At 40.9% G+C, this 18971-nt stretch overlaps 1 protein-coding gene across 4 annotated transcripts in view; it reads left to right on the top strand.

Moving 5' to 3' along the window:
• The first annotated feature begins 23 nt into the window (after positions 1-23).
• The window catches only part of LOC139054159 (uncharacterized), a 31539-nt gene continuing 12591 nt past the window's right edge, over positions 24-18971 (top strand). Inside the window, exons 1-4 of one of the 4 annotated variants that reach the window (XM_070530786.1) lie at positions 24-292; positions 11973-12077; positions 12186-12252; positions 14761-14878. In XM_070530786.1, coding sequence (XP_070386887.1) covers positions 11982-12077; positions 12186-12252; positions 14761-14878 — 281 coding nt within the window. In that variant the 5' untranslated portion in view covers positions 24-292; positions 11973-11981. Of the gene's footprint in view, positions 293-11797; positions 11885-11972; positions 12078-12185; positions 12253-14760; positions 14879-18971 lie in introns of those variants that run through there. The other 3 variants (XM_070530785.1, XM_070530788.1, XM_070530787.1) reach the window with 3 other exon arrangements.

Below are 18971 nucleotides of genomic sequence, written 5' to 3'. Positions count from 1 at the left end.
GCGCGAAATGTAGCACTCTCGAACGCGGGTTCCGCTTGTTGCTGTTGCGTGGTTGCGGGGCTGCGTTCGAAGTGCGCGAAGTTTGTTAGCAAGTAGGGAGTCATCATAGCAGTTGGTTCTTTATTCTATGTTGAAAGTTCAAGCCAGCCTCAAGAAACAGCCGGGCATCGTACGTGAATTACCCTCGTGCCGCTAGGTAAACCGCCGCTGTCAGGCATTTCACTGTTTGTTGACTGGCACCAATGCTTACTGAGGAGAAGCAAATTGTACTAGTACTCTAACAATTGACGTGGTGAGAATTAATGGCCGTATGCTTGAAATAGTTCAAGTACTGGTTTTCAGATGATATCACCGCTATGTGCTTTTGGATCACAACCGCCAAGCTGTATGTGAATATTGCTGATGTAACTTTGTTTATGGTGCAGCTAATCACTGACACAAGTGATTGCTGGAAATATTCCCAGCTAAGGCAGTAAGAGACAGCATTCTTGTGGTAGGCGCCTACATATAAGGCGCTACGGAAATGAGAAGAAAACAGGGGTGTGCGTTTAAATATTGCCACCGTTTATGCACAACTTAAACTATTCGTTCCTGTGAGAAGGAGATCTATTTCTAACTGTGCACTTAATGCACGCACCACATTCAAAGTGCAAACAAAAACAGTAAAAGCAATTATATAAAATGAGAATCACTCCTTTCAGCATGTGCAGGAAAAATTTGTTGCTACATTTCAGGGCCTGTGTTCACAAAAGGCTCTTGGAGAGAATTGTAAGAGCATATTTCAGCCAATCTTGATGCTGAGCATATTCGCGAAGGTGGCCAGCTAATGGGAAATATGACTTGTAAGAGAAAATATTTGTATATACAGCCCCAGAAGACTGCCAATTCTAACTTTTATATTGCTGTATAAAATATTTATTGCACAACATTTATAATACCGTTTTGTTGCAGTATGCATCAAATTTAACCTTGTGCGTTGGTAATTATGGTTGCAGGAAGATAGAAAATAAAATTGTGAGGTTTTTACATGTAAAAACCACAACATGATTATGAGGCACACTGTAGTGGAAGACGGGAAATTTGGACCACCTGGGGTTCTTTAACGTGCTCCTAAATCTAAGTACACAGGTGTTTTCGCATTTCGTCACAGGTGTAAAGGAGGGGGTGCTAACATTTGAAAATATGTTTCTTAAGATTTCTTGAGTTAAGCAACACCCAGGGTTGGGCTACCTAAAACTCAACCCTGGTTGGTTGCATGCAAAATATGAGACGAACTATTCCATGTGGCCATAAGCCAACAGCGCAAAATGACCACCTGTCTGTCTACTCAGTTTCCTGGAGGCACGCAAAGAGCCCCCTTATGTTTATTGATTGACATCTATGCAGAGCTCTGTGATGTCACTGCTACGTGGCTCCTGTGAACACAAAGGAAGAAACAGCACAGTGCAGTACATGCATGTGCGGCATTAACATGCTTGCACTAAGTACCACATGTTCCGAAAAAAAATATTTATGCTCAGTACTATAACCTTTGTGAAGGGGGAAAAAAAAGTTGCTGGCTATTCGATTGCCGCATTCTTTCTAGGAACAGTGTTCTTCTCGAATAGGCAGCCTAGCATTTCAAACCAGCTAAGTTCACCCGGGACCAGGGTGAGGAATGGGAAGTGTGCACAGCTTGAATTGTGCAAGTGCACCCATCCGCAGTCATTGCAGCCACTTAATTACTATCATAATGGTATTTAACCATGCTGGAGTATTCCCCCTGGAAGGGATTACTAGCAATATTAAATGGACAAAAGTTTACTTGAAAGATTACAATAGCCCTATTGTGATTCCCTTTCAGTTATTAAAGAAGAACCATGTAGGTGGCCTAGAAAGGTCCCACCCATTTGAAAGCCTCTCAGAGGATGGCACATTCTGAAACAGCTAGGTGCCTCTTAAAAGACAAGGTGAACATGGCGACGAAGTGATCAACAGCGGCCGAGCAAGGACATCCCTTGTTTGACCACTGATCTCTTAAATGCCTAGCCATTGTACACCTGCTACATCAAATCAGTGTAGCCATGTGTTAACTATGGTAGTCTAACAGGACACTGCGATGAGTATTAAGCTTTGTTAGTCAATAATACTTTCACAACAATCATTCTTACCATGACAAAAAGTTGATAAGCCAGAAAAAACAAAAGCTGAAGCCTTTTGGCGACACTGCCTTGGAAGTTTCTGCATGAAACTCTCTGTCATGTGTACTTCAATAGCGTCTACTCATTTGCATATCAGTAAAGATGGACTATACGGCATTCTAAAAGAACCAAAGCTTAACCAAGCCTGGTTTTGAGACTTGCCTTGCAGAAATAGCAGAATCAAAATATGTTGAAATCTGTGATGCCCCACTGATGTACTGGCATTACGGTTTGGGTGTGAAATTCCAGAAAAGTGTTCAGCCTTCATTTTCTCTGTTAATAATATAACTTGCGCTAGAAAAACAAAAAATGGGTTTTGCATGCTTTCTTCATTTATGCTGTACCCACAGCGCCAAAGCCATTACAGTGTGGAGAGAAGGGTCAGTTAAAAGTAGGGGTGTGTGAATTTTCTAACTTGAATCTAATTCAAGAATTCACTATTCAAAGTTGAATATTCATTTATTTGGATATGTAAGGAATAAAGGCACTTATTGAAGTCTTAAAGGAGAGAGCAATGGAAGTGAGGACAGTTCGAAATGATTATGTTGCTGGATAACTGCAGTTGTTGCATAAGGTCACCAGTTCCTGAGCGAACGCATGAAGCAGATAACTTCTGCTCAGTAATTTCCTGTAATTCAGTAAGAATGGCTCATATTTAGGCTGCCTATATATGAATTTGTTCTGATTTATGTAGCAGGTTTCATTATGTTTGCATTTCTTTTAAATAATGTTGGTTGCTGTAGTGTCACACTTCTTTCCTTTAGTGGACACAGCACTATGTATGCATCCGGTAATATGCTATTTTCTTGCTTCATTACTGTCACTGTCATGGTTCACCAGATAACCAAACGTAGTTGCTCATTTACAGGCTCCTCAACTGACCGGTAGTCCAGTTGCAAACAGTATTACATGCGTGTGTCAATGTACACCGGGTATTTCACATAGCTTGAGCCAAGGATCTTAAAAATGTGGTAAATCGCAGCTGGATGAAACCAACAACATATTGTTTGTCGTCATGTGGCACTCCTCAGAGTATTTTTTATATTCCGCTTATTTAGTTATTTACCTAAGGTGAATTATGGAAAAAGCTTTAATATTCACTTCAAGAACGAATTATGTACTTTTAGAGAGCAGGACTTAGGTGCTCGTTCCTGTGGCAAGCGTCGGCGTCCCTCATAAATGAGCGAATGAGCACAGTGAAGGATGAAAGAGCGAACGCAGTGGAAGACGGCGATAGCAAAGAGAGTGCATGGAGGTAGAGGGTACAGCGGAACCAGGAGGCAGAAAGCGGAAGAGGGGGGTATGGCGAAAGCGTGAGAAGGAAAGCGTAGTGCTGTGGCAAGACGGGCTCTGTGGCGATGATGGCTACGAGATGGTGCCAGAGTAGTGCGTTTCGTCTGTATGGAAACAAAGCACTGCATGAGTGGAGGTTTGTCTGCGGTGGCTGCTGTGAATTGCGCCCACACGTCACCCACGTGCTGGCTCTCACGATCTCCAGATAAGCGAAGAAGTCATAGTGCACTTGCTCCATTTGTAACGTCCCACATGAGAGAGATGGATCGTCTGCGCCAGCCAATATATAGTGAAATGAAAACACATATAGAGCTGTGCTCAAATTTTGCATCGGGGTGCTTCGGGACCGTTGGTGAATTTTTTTTTGTGGCAACGTACCTCTAGCGTGGTGCTTCATTTTGGAATCTTAAGAAAGCCTGCAAGGTAGTATGAAGAAAACAAACACGTGACTGTGCTCATGCGCTATTGTATTTCAACTCTCCCAACTGTGTTTCAATCGAATGAAGCACGTGAGGCTTTCAGTGGTCAATGAAGCATGCAGTAGCGTGGCTATTGCTCACCAGAGATGGCGGCATTACTCTGATAAGCAATAGCCAGGCTTCCAAAGGCCGTGCACATGCTTAATTTGCTCGAAGCACAGTTGAGAGCGCTGCAATACGATAGTGTAGTCATGTTTTCTTTATTTTTTCCCCATATACTATTGCGGGTTTTCTTTAAATGCCAGAAAAAAGCACTATGCAGGAGCTACATTGTCACAAAAAATTAGATTCGTTGTTTCTAAACTCCATCTACAACGTAATGAAATGCACTTGCCCCTAAAGAGAATATTAAATCTTTGTTCATAATTAAGCTTAGTTATTTAACTACTTAAGCACAATATAACACTCTGAATACCACCACATGATGACAAATAATATGCACATTGTTTCACCCAGCTGCGGTTAACTGCTTTTTTTTTTTTAATATTTGACTCAAGTTACCTGAAACACCCAGTATAAAGTTTACGAGGGTTGCAATGTGGGCTTGTTGGTAATGCATCTTCAAGGGGAGTATGGTAGCGCGATTCAAAGACGGGACAAGAGAAGACACAAAGGGACACGCACAGCGCTGTTTGTGTCCCTCTGTGTCTTCTCTTGTCCCGTCTTTGAATCGCGCTACCATACTCCCCTTGAAGACCCAGTATAAGCCCGATTCCTTTTTTTTTTTTTTACCAACCAGACTCTGCATAAACTTCATATTTCATGAGAAAATATTCTGCGTTCGGTGGTCATTATTTTTAAATATTTCGTATTTCGTTTTTATATTTCGTATGAGAGGAATCCAGGTCCTAACACAACTACGCTCTTGAAAGAACTGCTTGACGGGCAACAAGCCATCAAAACGGATTTAGCCGCCTTGAGCGAGAGAACAAAACAAGTTGAGCAGACAACGCTCTTGAAAGAACTGCTTGACGGGCAACAAGCCATCAAAACGGATTTAGCCGCCTTGAGCGAGAGAACAAAACAAGTTGAGCAGACGGTGCAGGCTGTCAGGGACCAAGCCAAAGTGATAGCTGAGTTGACTAAGACAAACAAAACCCTGAACGCGTCTGTAAAAACCCTGCACGATAGGCTTGTGTCATTGGAAGACAGAAGCAGACGAAATAACCTCATGTTTTTCGGAATTCCGGAGGGCGAAAAAGAAACAACAGAAGAACTATCTACAAAAGTGCTTACAGATTTATTTGACAAACAGCTGAATGTAACTCTGCACACAGTTGAACAAATACATAGGATCGGGAAATGGCATGGCAAACAGCCGCGACCTGTTATTCTAAAGCTTTACGATTCCAGAGAAAAGTCAAAAGTATACAAAACTGTAAGAAACTAAAGGGAACTGGCATATCCATTACTGATAACTACAGCAAGGAAACAGTTACCAAACGCAAGCTTCTTTGGAATTCTGCGCAGGATGAACGAAAACAAGGACAGCGCATGCGTCTTGACTATGATAAAATGTTAATCGGTGGTGATTTGTACAGTTGGGACGACGAAAAAAACCGTCGAGTCAAGCTCAGGCGTAATAAGAGTACGCTATCAGCTGTAGCGAAGACTGACCAAAACAGAGAGGGCATCAGGAATTTCGTCTAGTTAACTTTAATGCTAGAAGTATCGTGAATAAGACTGCAGGCTTAGAGTACATTTTAGTGAACTATGATCCGGACGTTGTTACGATCACAGAGACATGATTACGTTCAGAGATTCAAGATAATGGGATAATACCTCCCGGATACAAGATAGTACGTAGGGATCGACAGTCTCGAGGAGGCGGTGTTGCAATAATAATGAAAGAAACTATTGAATTCAAAACACTAAACGGTATTCCAGGACACGAAAGTTTTTGGTGTGAAATGAATATTGGAACGTTATGAGTCCTTCTCGGCATAATTTACCGACCCCCAAACTCACCTCTTTCATTCTTAGAGTCGATACAGAGTTACTTAGAAGCAAACAAAAAGCGCCACTGCCGACTACTCCTAAACGGTGACTTCAATTTACCTGCAATTAACTGGGACACATTCGCAACAGAATTGCAGGAACAGGCACACTGCGATTTGCTCCTTGACATTGCATTCACTCATGACCTTTCACAAATTGTTCGTTAAAGTATGCGAAATTCAGGGGAAAGTCCATCTATCCTGGATCTAGTATTCCTTGACAGGTGCTTTAACCAGTTTGAAGTGTCGGTTGAGGAGGGTACCTCAGACCATGAAGTTCTCTTCGTTCAGATAGCACATAACGAGACAAAGTCAAAATATAAAGAGGTGGTTACATACGTTCCAAATTTTTTGGAAGCTGATGACACAAGTATCATTGACTACTTGTCATTTGCACTGAACAAATTTGATTCTCAAAGTGATATCAATACCATGTGGCAATCGTTCAAGCATATTATTTTCTATTGTATTAGCAAATTTGTGCCGGTTCATAAAAGAACGAAAACTAAACGGAACCCTTGGATCAACAGGGAAATCATCCAACTAAAACGTTGAATAAGCCGCCAGAGACGGAAAGTAACAAAAGACCACGGATACTTTGATGTTAGCACATCAAAGTATCCATCCACGAGAAAAGTGAGGCAAAGTTACCAAGTCCAAGGCCTTGGGTTTTTAAGATACCCTAGTTGAGAAAATGTGTATAAACCTGTTGGTAAAATGTAGTATAAGGCAGCTGTAGTCATGTAAATACACAAAGCCTAGAGTGAAAGTACACTGCAAAAAGATTTTCTTGTAGATAAACACTCCCCAAAGGCAACAACAGAAGAAAAACGTTAACTAAATTTGTGACATTTTAAGGCCTGTATAGATCTCTTATTCACAAATGCAAAAGAGGCTTGGTTGTACCTTATATATATAAGAGATGGCACAATGAACTGGTGTATTTCTCAGGTGGATTCCCCAAAAACTCCATAAACCTTGGTCTTCATTCATTATTGTCTTTCCTGATTTTGTGTACCTCTTCCTTCCTACCACTGAAGTATCGCCAAAACTTTTGCGGTGATGTTCTGAGGGAGTGGCTAAGCGTGTCATTGAAGAATTTTTTTTTCGAATCTTGCAGGGCTTACTTCAACTCGGCTCGAAGTCACGAAACATGAGTAGATTTATTTTTGCTTTTACATAGCCTTTTTATTTTTATTTTCATATGAATTATGTTCCTGGTTATCCAGGGGCTTCGGTGCTTTGTCTTCTTTATGCGTTTAGGGATATAGGTGTCCTCGCAGTGTTGTACAATTACCTTAAAGTTCTGCCACAACTCTTCTACTATTTTAGTATGGAAATCAATTTCAAAGTTGCCAAACGCAGAGTCCAGGTAGTCAAGGATGGAAACATCCGTGCGTCCATAATCCTTAATGCGTACAGGGATGTAGGGCCTGAAACAAATGCTTGTTCCCACTGTGATTGTAACAATAATCATCTTGTGGTCAGAGATACCATTCTCAACGTTAACAGTATAAGCACCTACTTTATCTGACACAAACACCAGATCCAGCAATGACTGTGATGTGGCCGTTACTTGTGTGTCTTCTTGTACAATTTGGTTTAGATTATATATGAACATAAGTTGCAATAGCTTCTCTACTCTAGATGAATTGGAGCCAACAGTACATGGGTTTTGCCAATCTATGTGATGAAGATTAAAATCACCGGTCATTATTAATCTTGCAACTGCTTTGACATTTGCTCGTAGGAAAGTGTTTAGGTCTTCCAGCAACCCAGGCGAGGCAGAGGGTGCGCGATACACTGCTCCAACGATGTAGGCAATACCATGAAATGTAATCTTGCACCAAACCATTTCAGCAACACCGCAATCCATCGTTTTTACAGCGTTTTTTACTATGATACAAACCCCCCATCACGTGTGTCCCTGTCTTTCCTAAATATTCTATAGACGGGAGGAACAATACAGTCAGATATATTTTTATGCAACCACGTTTCTGTTATTACAACATGTGGGCTTTGTGAAAGGAGCAGATATTCTAACTGTGTAGTCTTATTTACAATACTTTGCGCGTTCAAACTTCAAAGTCGTAGCTATATCTGTGATGATGAGCCCGAGGTGTTGCCTATGGTATCAGGATTATCAGTGCTGCTTGACCGATCTGACCTGTGCTGTTTTCTGTTATCAGCACGATGCCCTAAGCTTTTGGACAGCAGGCAGCATTCATTGCGGTTGTGATCCCAAAAATATGTATTGTTTATGCGAAGTTTACCATGAATGAGCAGGACTTTCGCTTTCTTGGCCCTGTCTGCGGCTGCGCTTTCCCATAGTTTTCTGCGTATATCTAATGTTTCTTTGGCATAGTCAGAGCTTATACGCCAAACAGTACCCTTTAGTTATGCACCTTTTTTCAGCAAGCTTTCCTTTTCTCTGATGTCGTAAAACTTAAGAATAACTGGTCTACATTTTGTTGGTTGGGGTTTACCAAGGCGATGAATTCGCTCAACTGTATGAACCTGTACACCCATAGTTTTTTTAAATATGTTCTCCAGAACAAGTTTAGTTTTGACTCTGTTTCTACACCAGAGTCAGTCCCCGTTTCAGTGACGCCAAAGACTAAAAAATTATTACGCCAGCTTTTGTTCTTGTAATCGACTAGCTTTGCTGTCTGCTGTTGAACTATACTTTTTAAATTCCCAATCCTGCTGTTCATTGTATCAACTGCATCAAAGAGGCTCTGTATCCTGTGTCTTTGCGCTCAGTGTGACAATTTCACTTTTAATGTCAGCGAACGAGCGAACGCAGTCTGATTCCGAATAATTTCTTCTAGCATTTCGTTTACCTTTGGTTCAGGATTCTCCTCAACATCTCCCGCCATAAGCAACAAGAGAAGCATTGACCAGCAGTCATACAAAATATCACAACACTTGCGAGGGCATGGCAAAATTATCAAAAAGTGGTTGTTGCTACGATAAACAACTATATTGTCCATAGCACTTGCTTGCAAAAGCAGTAGCAGTGGCTTAGGTATCTTGTTCGTTAGCCAGGTGCCGCGCTCTCTGAAGCGGATGTCCCATTGAGGCTCCTTAAGTACGGTGTCGAGTGATGATGTCACACTTGCGGAACGATGATCGAAGATAGTGCAGTCCATGGTATCATTGCCACGAGGTACTTGGAAGAAAGCCAGTAGTCCGTTGTTCGTTGTTGTGGCAGTGAAAATCCACGGCAATACCGGCAAAAGCAGTAGCAGTGGCTTAGGCATCTTGTTCGTCAGCCAGGTGCCGTGCCCTCTCTATAACACATGAGATGTGAAAAGACAACACAGCTGGTAACAAGACACCCATCACTATGCGACACATTGTAGTTTTTACTATACCAATATCTATAGCCATGCTCCAAGTGGCACCACTCGCCTATAGAGCAGCTGTACCTTGTTCAGAAATTAAGACCAGATGGTCTCACGCATTTGATATTTATCTGCCTAAACTTACATGGCTGGTTAAGCTGCACACTAATGTTAATTGAGGATGGTAAAGAGACAAAGACATCTAATTTCGCTAATACTATTGATGACAAATTTCTCACTTTACTGTGTAGGAACCAATTCTGTTAAAATAAAGAAAAACTATGTTCTTCAGCATAAACAGAGAATAATTATTTTGTAATCAAATTTTAATAGAGGATGTTAATCAAAAGAGCAATTTTCTGTAGTAACAACTGAAAATTTATATATTTTTTCTTCGTGTTTTTTTTTTCTCCAGTAAGTTTTTACAGTGTTCGTTCTGCATTCTTTTGAACACCCACTCATGCTGCTAACTAAGCATGGTGAACTGATGACCAAATTTGGTGTTGCTATGGTGGAATAATCTGACGTCTTTTTAGATTCTATGACTCCACACAGCACGGCGATGCACAGAGAAACGTGTGATCGCTACAAGTGCCGTAATTGCACTGAAACCACCCTTGCGTCTTCAAACTTAAGTGTAGAGTGTCTGTGTTGGTATCAGTGATTAACATTAACTATTACTAACAGTAACAGTTACCAATGGTAATTATAATACATTTTTCTTCCGAACACTGTTTTTGTACTGTAGAAAAATGAAAGCTGTCACCTGAACAGCAATTATTTCATGACACATTTTCAACCCCTCTACTGCAAAACACTTCCTACACTCAAATTTTTTTGTAATCCACGAAGTTTCATCATCCAAATCAGAATTCTAGAGTTTTTATGTGCCAAAAACAGGATCTGATTATGAGCCACGCCGTAGTGGGAGACTCCGGATTAATTTTGACTACGTGGGGTTCTTCAGCATGCACCCAATGCACGGTACACAAGCGTTTTTGCATTTCGCCTCCATTGAAATGCGGTCGCTAAAGCTGGGATTCGATAATTTCATCATCCAGCTTTCCTGAGGTAATAGAGGCAGTGCAGAATTGCCATTCGTTAAAGTTAGAAAGGGAAGTATTAAACGGTGGCACTGTTTTGATGCATCGTTTCTATTCCTGATTATATGTGTGCGTGTCTTTTTTATTATTAGAAATGTGAGTTAGCATAAAAATGCCATCTCTTAGAATAAATTCCTTGCCGTCGTTTGCATTTGTTAGGCTTTGGGCGTTATCATACATGATAATCGATGTATTGAAACTACAGATACTGATACATGTTTTGTCAAATGTATCTTGATACATATGTGCAGGATACCCAAAGAGTATATTAAGATAATATTTAAGATACATTATCTTAAATACTGCCCAGCCCTGCTAGTATTGATGTCAGCAAATCTTCATAATAAGTTTTTGACGTGATCTGATGAACAAAATTTGAGAACTAGGAACCAGGTGCATGTTTTGTATATTTCAGATTTCTTTTTACCCTCGGTACTTATACTAAATATAGAAAATATAGAAATGTCTTTTTAAGTATTTCTCTGAAATGTCAAACAAGAATTCTCAAAAATATACTGAGAAATTATTACTGCTATACATCCATTCCAAGCACCAGTAATCATGCTATAATTTTATGTATTGGTGTGAGTACGTACTACTTCTCGAAATAAAATTTTAACACATAAAGGCACCAAAAACGACCACATTTTAGTGGTAACAAAAGAGTTAATTGGTTGACAGCTCTGCATGAATAAAAAAGGCAAATTGTGTCAGGACTACTTAAAACTCTACAATGTTCTAAATGGACTTGGCCCATTTTTGTGATTTTACTAGAATTGTGCAAATATCCATTTTTTTTGTTCGAAGCAGTGTCCCAGCGAATAATAATTGATGTTGAATAATTTTGAAGCAGATAGTTTGAATAGTTGTGGAATTTTCATGGAACCTTGTGTAAGAGCCAGATGTTGACAAATCTAAGAAAAGTTAGTTCTTTACTTGCAAGAAAGGACACAGGTTCATCTCTGGAGTCCATTTATTTTCAGAATGCTGTTAAGATATTTTCATACAAAAATGCAAGTTCAACATTCCTTAACTGCTCTAGCAGCCCAGAAAATTTGTTCACTGGCTCATGCTCAGTGCTTCAGTCTATTCAAAATATGGTGGTTGAGTGCCGCAGCAGCGTTTCACCTTCACCCTTTGTGTGTCATCGCGATGCTGTGAAGTGTGACCTTGAAGCCTTCAAGCTTAGATGTCAAACACTAGCCCACCTCAACATCCACAAATTAAACCTGCTGTGATCTTCCACAGCAAGTACAGAAAGCAAGAAATGAACCAGAACACCAGAGCACGTGAAGAAGATACTTTGTTCTTGGCTCCGTTGATGTATCTGAGAAAATAAGCAAAAAAATGTAAAAGAATGTTGTGACATCATATTCAATAAAGGAGGTGTTCTTTCAGCTCGCGCATGCACAGCGACTACAGTGATCATGGAGATGACACTATAGAACTTATGGAGCTGTCAAAGCTGCTTGGATAAGCATACAGGTGACATGGGTAGTTTGTCTTTGTTGACATGGAAACATCAGCTTTATTTCTATTTTCTGTCTGTGTAATAGTGTGAATTAACATGCAGGTCACTCAAATGATGGCAAATACATCTGGCAAACCTATCGAAAGGCAAAAAAAAGATCTGAATGCACACGAAGTACTCAGCACATTGTACCTGGAAGCATCGAAGGTATGTAGTACACCTGCTAAACATTGAGCCATAGTCACAGCTCAACCTGCCCATTTGAATCAGCACTTTGCCTTCTTGTTTTGAATAGTGCATTTTGGTACATTGCAGATGCAGGCACAAATGCACGAAAGTCGAGCTCTTCAGGAATTAAAATACCTCAAACCAAGTGAAATAGGTAAGGATGGAATGCCACACAGTAGTTTCACTTTGCATAAAGTTCATGGTAAGAACTCATTGCTCAGAAGCTAATGCTTCTGAGCAGTGACATAGGGTTTGACATCTGGTGCCTGGCTTTCGCCAGTTGTCATTTTGAATGAGACAAAAACGATATCAAAACAAACAATACTTTAATGTGAATTGAATTGAATGCAAGGGGTTTTATGTGCCAGAACCACGATTTCATTGATGCACGCCATAGTGGGGGACTCGGGATTAATTTTGACCACCATGGGATCTTTTCACAATTTAATGTGGTATTCAAACGAAACACTATTCGTTGCGAACCACGGACGAAAAAAAAATTGTTTTTCACTTTTATGCTTTAATGAGTTGTTTTGTGTCTGACAATCATCAAATGAAACCATAGATGCTCCGATGTGACCAATAAATAATGATTGCATTGTTCATTATAATTTTAATGTCATTTCAAAATGTGCACCCAGATGATAAATAGATGCTATGAGTGTCCCCTTTGAAACGAAGTGATGGCTTCGGTCACCAAGCTCGATTTTTCTTATTTTGCCAGATCTCTTAACATATTTTTCTACAGACAATGAATGCCCAGCATCGAACTTTCCGAGTCATTATTGGGAACTTTGTTTTTGTACACCTCCATTGTTTGTGGTCTCCCCTCTTTTCTGCCACTGAACCTCAACCACCTTTATCTCTGTTACAGTCTGTTCACTTTCCCTCCTGCTATTCCTTGGCCCCATGGCTTGAAGGAGGCCAGTGGAACCTAAACTGACAGTCGGATAGATATCTTCACATTCTAGCAAAACATGTTTCATCGTTTCCCTAGCTTTACCACAGCAATCACAAGCTTCTTCTTCCTTGGTGTACCTGCCTTTATAACTACGCATTCTAAGGTATCCTGATCTTGCTTCGAAAAGTAAAAAGCTTCCGTTTGAGTTATCATAGCATGTTTCTCTCCTGATTTCGTTTTTACCTCTTAGGTAGTTACTCATAGCCAATTTCTTTTTCATTGCTGCCACCCAGGAGATTGCCTCAGCCTCTCAGACTTTGTGTTTAACACTCTTTGTTGCAATATTGCTTACCTTAGTGGCTGCATAAGTGCTGGTAAACTTCCTAGTTCTTTTCCTCCCCTGTGAGTCTATATTTTTCCTGTACAAATACTTGAATACTCTCGCAACCCATTTACTTTCTTTCACGTTCCTCAGACATTCTTCAAAATCAATTTTACTCTGATTATCCCTCGGTTGAACTTGTCCAGCCCATATCACTCTGTATGGATTCGCTTGTTTTCCCTGTGAGTGCCCAATGCAAGACGTCTCATGTGCTTGATACTCCAGGCAGGCTTTCTTTACTGCCTTATGATGTTGAGATTTAGCTTCGGCTGTCTGTTTTCCAGAAAAATCTTTTGATTCTTCTGTGGTCTGTCTGGTTGCTTAGAAGGATCAACTCCCAAGATGGAAGAACGCCCAACTCCAGTAGGACCTCCTCAAAGCCTTTGTGGCATTTGTTGAACCACAGTATGGCTTTAGAAGTGAAAAATCTTTGTTTTGGGACACAGCAGCCAAATCTTGCTGTTGAGAGACTCGTAAGTGTTTTTGAGTTTTGCCTTGAATGCAGCGAGATAACAGCTATTTGTCTGTCAGCCTCTCATATGTAAGAAAACATGGCGTTCACCTGAGCACTGGCGAAAATTAGAGAATGAGCTGGTGCCAGCTCAGCCATGATTGGTGCTCACATGTTCTTACACCATAAAACCTTGTAGTTGTGAGCCTCATCAATCGAGTATGAATGGAAAAATTAAACCTCTACAGCTACCACGCCTCGATCAGAATTATTTTTTGCAGTTTTCTGGTTGGAGAAACCACTTAATTTATGTACACATAAAAAGGGAATGCTGAAGCATAATTTCGCAGCAGAAATGTAAAAAAAAAATTGTTTACAAAAAATACTGATTTTTCGAGCTCCATTTCCCCTTCAAAGACTAAACGCACAAAAAGACTGGCTTTTTTCAAGGATATGTTTTGAAACAGGAGGTCCTATTATAAAGAATTAGTAGAGCATTTCAATAATCCTAGTTCATTGCACACTTAATATGCAAGAAATTGGCGTGTAAATCTTGAATGGGTGAAACATTATCTATGCTGGTGTTGCAGAAAAACGATAATAAAAAGTGCAATTTGATAAAAACAAGACAAGAATAAAAGTTGCAATGTACAAAAAACTAGAACAATATGCTATAGGGAGAGAGAGAAGTAAACTTTATTACAGAAATGTTAGTTATTGAGACCATATGGCAGAGGAGCTAGCCTGGAGACCATGTGGCTTATCCAAAATATGTTGGGCTTTGTATGGTTAAGTGCCACCGTTGTTGCAGATGTGCTGCTTTGTTTTTTGTAAAGGTAACTAATTACAGTAGTGTGCACAGCCTTCTAAATGGCAACAGGGAAGGCCCTAGCATTTTCTTTGAAACATCATTGTGTTCTAATTTCAGGAAAGCAAAAGGACAAGATGGACGCAGCAGTGAATAAACTGGTAGCACTGGAAAAGCAGGTGAAGGAGAGTCATGAGCGAGAAGGCACAGACATAGTAGTTCCTAAGAAGTGGGCCAAGTAAGTCAAAGCCTTCTGCACCAGATGCTTTATTTTTTTAAACCTACTGAATTAAAACAAAATCGCCTGTTGCAGATCACACAATTATAGTCTTTTAGCTAGATTATTCGAAGCGGCAGACATTACTTGAAAAAAAAACCAAAATGCACAATCAACTAAATAACAAAATTTCACTTGAGTTCTTAACTAATTAATTTACAGTACATATTTATTTATTTATTTATTTATTTATTAATACCTCAAGGGTCCAAAATAGGACATTACATGAGGGGTGGGCATGTAAAAGGCGGGATTGATGATGTGGAAATTAGAAGGATGAGTCGGAACACTCAATGGCAGATCGAAAGCGTGCTGTATCGCGGATGAGTGCAGTTTGTCTGGGAAGGCCATTCCAGTCTCGGGCAGTTCGGACGAAGAATGACTGCAGGAACGTAGTGGTGCGGGCTTGTGGTGGGATTACGGAGTTCGGATGGGCTGTTCGACGAACACGATGAGCCAGCTGAACCAGCTGGCTGTCAGGAGGTATGGAATAAAAAAACTTGTGATAGAGGCATAGGCGAGAGATGAGACGACGAGAGGCAAGAGGCGATAGGTCTAGTTTAGATTTTAGGGATGAAACGCTAGTGTGATATGAGTAATCTGAAAGAATAAATCTAGCAGCACGGTTTTGAACGCTTTCAAGGGCTTTAGTGAGATTAGTTTGGTAAGGGTCAAAGATAGCACATGCATATTCAAGTTTTGGTCGCACAAGCGTTTTATAGGCAACTGATTTCACGGGTGGTTGTGCCATGAAGAGATTACGGCGAAGATAACCAAGAATTTTGTTAGCTGAATTAATTATGTGGCTTACGTGATTTGTCCAAGACAGATCTTTGGATAGGTGAATTCCTAAGTACTTGAAGGAGTCGGTAGTAGATATAGTGCAGTTGTTAATCTTGTAGGCAGGGGGAATGTAGTTAGGTCGACGATGGAATGAAACATGTACAGTCTTACTAATGTTTAGGGACATGAGCCATGTAACACACCAGTCTTGAATACGAAAGAGGTCCTCCTGAAGAGTAGAGACGTCTGCGATGGTTTTGATAGGGCGGTACAGGACACAATCATCAGCGAAAAGACGTATTGCAGAGGTTACAGCGAATGGCAGGTCATTAATGTAGATTAAAAATAGGAGTGGCCCAAGAACAGTGCCCTGAGGTACACCAGATAGAACGGAGGAAACGGAAGATGTAAGGTTGTTAGCACATACAAACTGTGTTCGGTTAGTTAAAAAACACTGGATCCAGTTAAGAACAAGTGGGTGGATGTTTAGGCGTGATAATTTTAGTAGAAGGCGAGAATGTGGAACCTTATCGAAAGCCTTTTCAAAATCTAAAAACAGGGCGTCAGTCGGAATGTTAGAGTCTAGGTTTAAATGAATATCATGAATAAATAAAGCTAACTGCGTTTCACATGAGTGATCTTTCCTGAAGCCATGTTGATTAGGGTGAAAGAACTTCACTGAAGTTAGGAAGTTAGCAACATGAGAGTAAATGACATGTTCCATGATTTTGGAGCATACGCTGGTGAGTGAAATGGGGCGGTAGTTACCTGGGGAAGACCGATCACCTTTCTTGAAGACTGGAATGACCTTCCCTGTTTTCCAGTCTCTTGGAACAATGCCTGTGTCAAGTGATTGCTGAAAGATGATACAGAGGATCGTACTACAGACATACTTCGTATTTTTTAACACTTTGGCATTAATGCCGTCGGTTCCACAGGATGATGAGCACTTCAGGCCATCTATTACCTTAACTATGCCTTCCGGCCTAAAATTAATACCTTCCATTAGTGTAAAATCGTAAAATGGTACATCTGGTAGTTCATTGGCAGGTTCTTTTGTGAACATTGAACAAAACGCAAGGTTCAAGGCATCAGGAACATTTGAGTCAGGAATGGATGAGCCAGAATTATCACATAGAGAGATAGAGCTATTAGTTTCGGGTTTTATCGTTTTCCAAAAACGCCGCGGGTTAGAGTGCAACATGTTTGGGACGGTAGTAGAAAAGAAATTACGTTTTGTGTGTGCTTTTAATGAGTTATATTCCTTAGTAGCTTTGTTATATTTTTCCCAGGCAGAAGAAGAACCTGAGCATTTGGCTACACGAAATAATCGTTTTTTCTTATTGTTTAAGCGCTTTAAAGTAGTGTTGAACCAAGGGGAACGCGCTCTTTCATTTATCGTGATAGTTGGAATGTAAAGACCTATTAAACGCAGTATTTCTGTTTTGAAAAGTGCCCAGTTACTCTCAGTCGACCGCTGCTGATACGTAAGGGCAAGTTGCTCATGAAAGATAGAAAGTTCACGATTAATGCTTGGATAATCGGCTTTATCATATAGTGTTAGTACTTTCTTTGATATTTTACTTTTGAGTATATTGCAAGGAAACGTGGCATGAATGACGGTGTGATCGCTAAGACCACTGACGTACGTAAGAGGAGGCATCTTATCGGGGTGCGACGCTAAGACGAGATCTAGGATATTTGATGAGTGTTGAGTTATTCGCGTAGGTTTAGTAACAAGCTGCGATAGACCGAACAGCAAGCAAATGTTTAAAAATTCGCTAGCCATGTTTGTTTGTGTTAGACATGAGGCAACGTTACTCCAATCTATAGATGGAAAGTTGAAGTCCCCGAGTAACAATATGGGGGTGTTAGGATAAGCCGTTGTTAGTTCAAACAAAGCATCGTGAAAAAACGAAAGAAAGGAGCTATCAGTGCAGGGTGGACGATAGCAACAGCCGATGAGCGTGCGCGGTGAAGTGGCGTGGCAACACGTCCAGATCATTTCTAGAGGCGTTCTTATATTGACAAAAGAGCACTTAAGTTGGCGATGAGTTGCAATAGCCACACCGCCGCCACGGGTTCCATCGCACCTGTCTTTGCGAAAGATATCAAATTCTGGTAGATCTGGAAGAATTTCGCAATCAAGTATTGTGGAATTTAACCATGTTTCTGTTAGTGCAACAATGTTACTGGATGACGAGGAAATGAGGCTGCATAACGAATCCCGTTTGGGTATCAGGCTGCGGATGTTAGTGTAGAGCAACGATAGATTGTGCTTAACACGCTGAGTCGGCCTCAGTGGTTTTTGCACTTGCTGCTAGGATTGACGTTCCACGACCGACTGTTTAGCGTGATCGTAAACGTAGGTTTTTCGGCCAGAAATAAGTTTGTCGTAACGGAGCTTGAATGAAGATTGCTGCGCTTTTCCAAATTTGATTAGACGTCTCCTGGCCAGACGAGTTTCTGGGGAGAAGTCTTCGCTAATGCCGTATTCGGTGCCCTTCAGCTTACCGCTTGAGAAAAGGATGCCTTCTTTATCTTTAAAGTGGGCGAATTTTACTATTATTGGCCTCCGTTTTCCCTCCTGAAAAGTGCCAAGTCTGTGGGCACGTTCTATATCACGGCTTTGAATAGTTACGCCCAGGTTTTTGTGGCAGTGTTCAATTATTGATTCCTCAGATACACGCCACAACTCATTACGCGCATCGCTGATACCGTAAAAAACCAGGTTACATCTTCGGGATCTGTTTTCTATCTCATTAATGCGGTCGGTCAGCACAGTTACCTGAGCAGCGCTGCTATTAGCGACGCTTTCTATGTTATTTACCTGGGACTTTATATTCGAAAGTGACAACAGGTCGGATTCAATCTTGGTCAACCGTGTGCCGAGTTTGCTGAACGTTTTCTCATGATCAGCAAGGGTTGACCTAATTGAATTTAGCTGCTCAAGCATGGCCGACTGCCCGATTTGCAATGTCTTCAGAACATCAAGCATATCAGCAGGGAGTACAGTTGGATCATTTCTAGGTCCAGGATTAGTCTCAATATCTCCTGCCAACAAAAGTAATCTCAATAGCATGCGAGCACAGTCAAATACTATACAAAGAGAGCGCCGTGGGCTCGGCAGCACGAGTAATGTCCGGTAACCAGTGCGTTTAGCGAAAAGGCAACAGCAATTTGTTACCTGCGTAGCGAAGAAGTGAAGTCGGTTAGGATGGCCCATCATTGACGTGCCGCCAAGCCCACTGAGCGTGGCGATGGTTTGTCT

The sequence above is a fragment of the Dermacentor albipictus genome, chromosome 1, assembly GCF_038994185.2.
Source record: "Dermacentor albipictus isolate Rhodes 1998 colony chromosome 1, USDA_Dalb.pri_finalv2, whole genome shotgun sequence".
NCBI classification, from domain to species: Eukaryota; Metazoa; Arthropoda; class Arachnida; order Ixodida; family Ixodidae; genus Dermacentor; species Dermacentor albipictus.
Note: the sequence above shows the minus strand (reverse complement) of the source record. Positions and strands in the feature narration are given on the sequence as shown.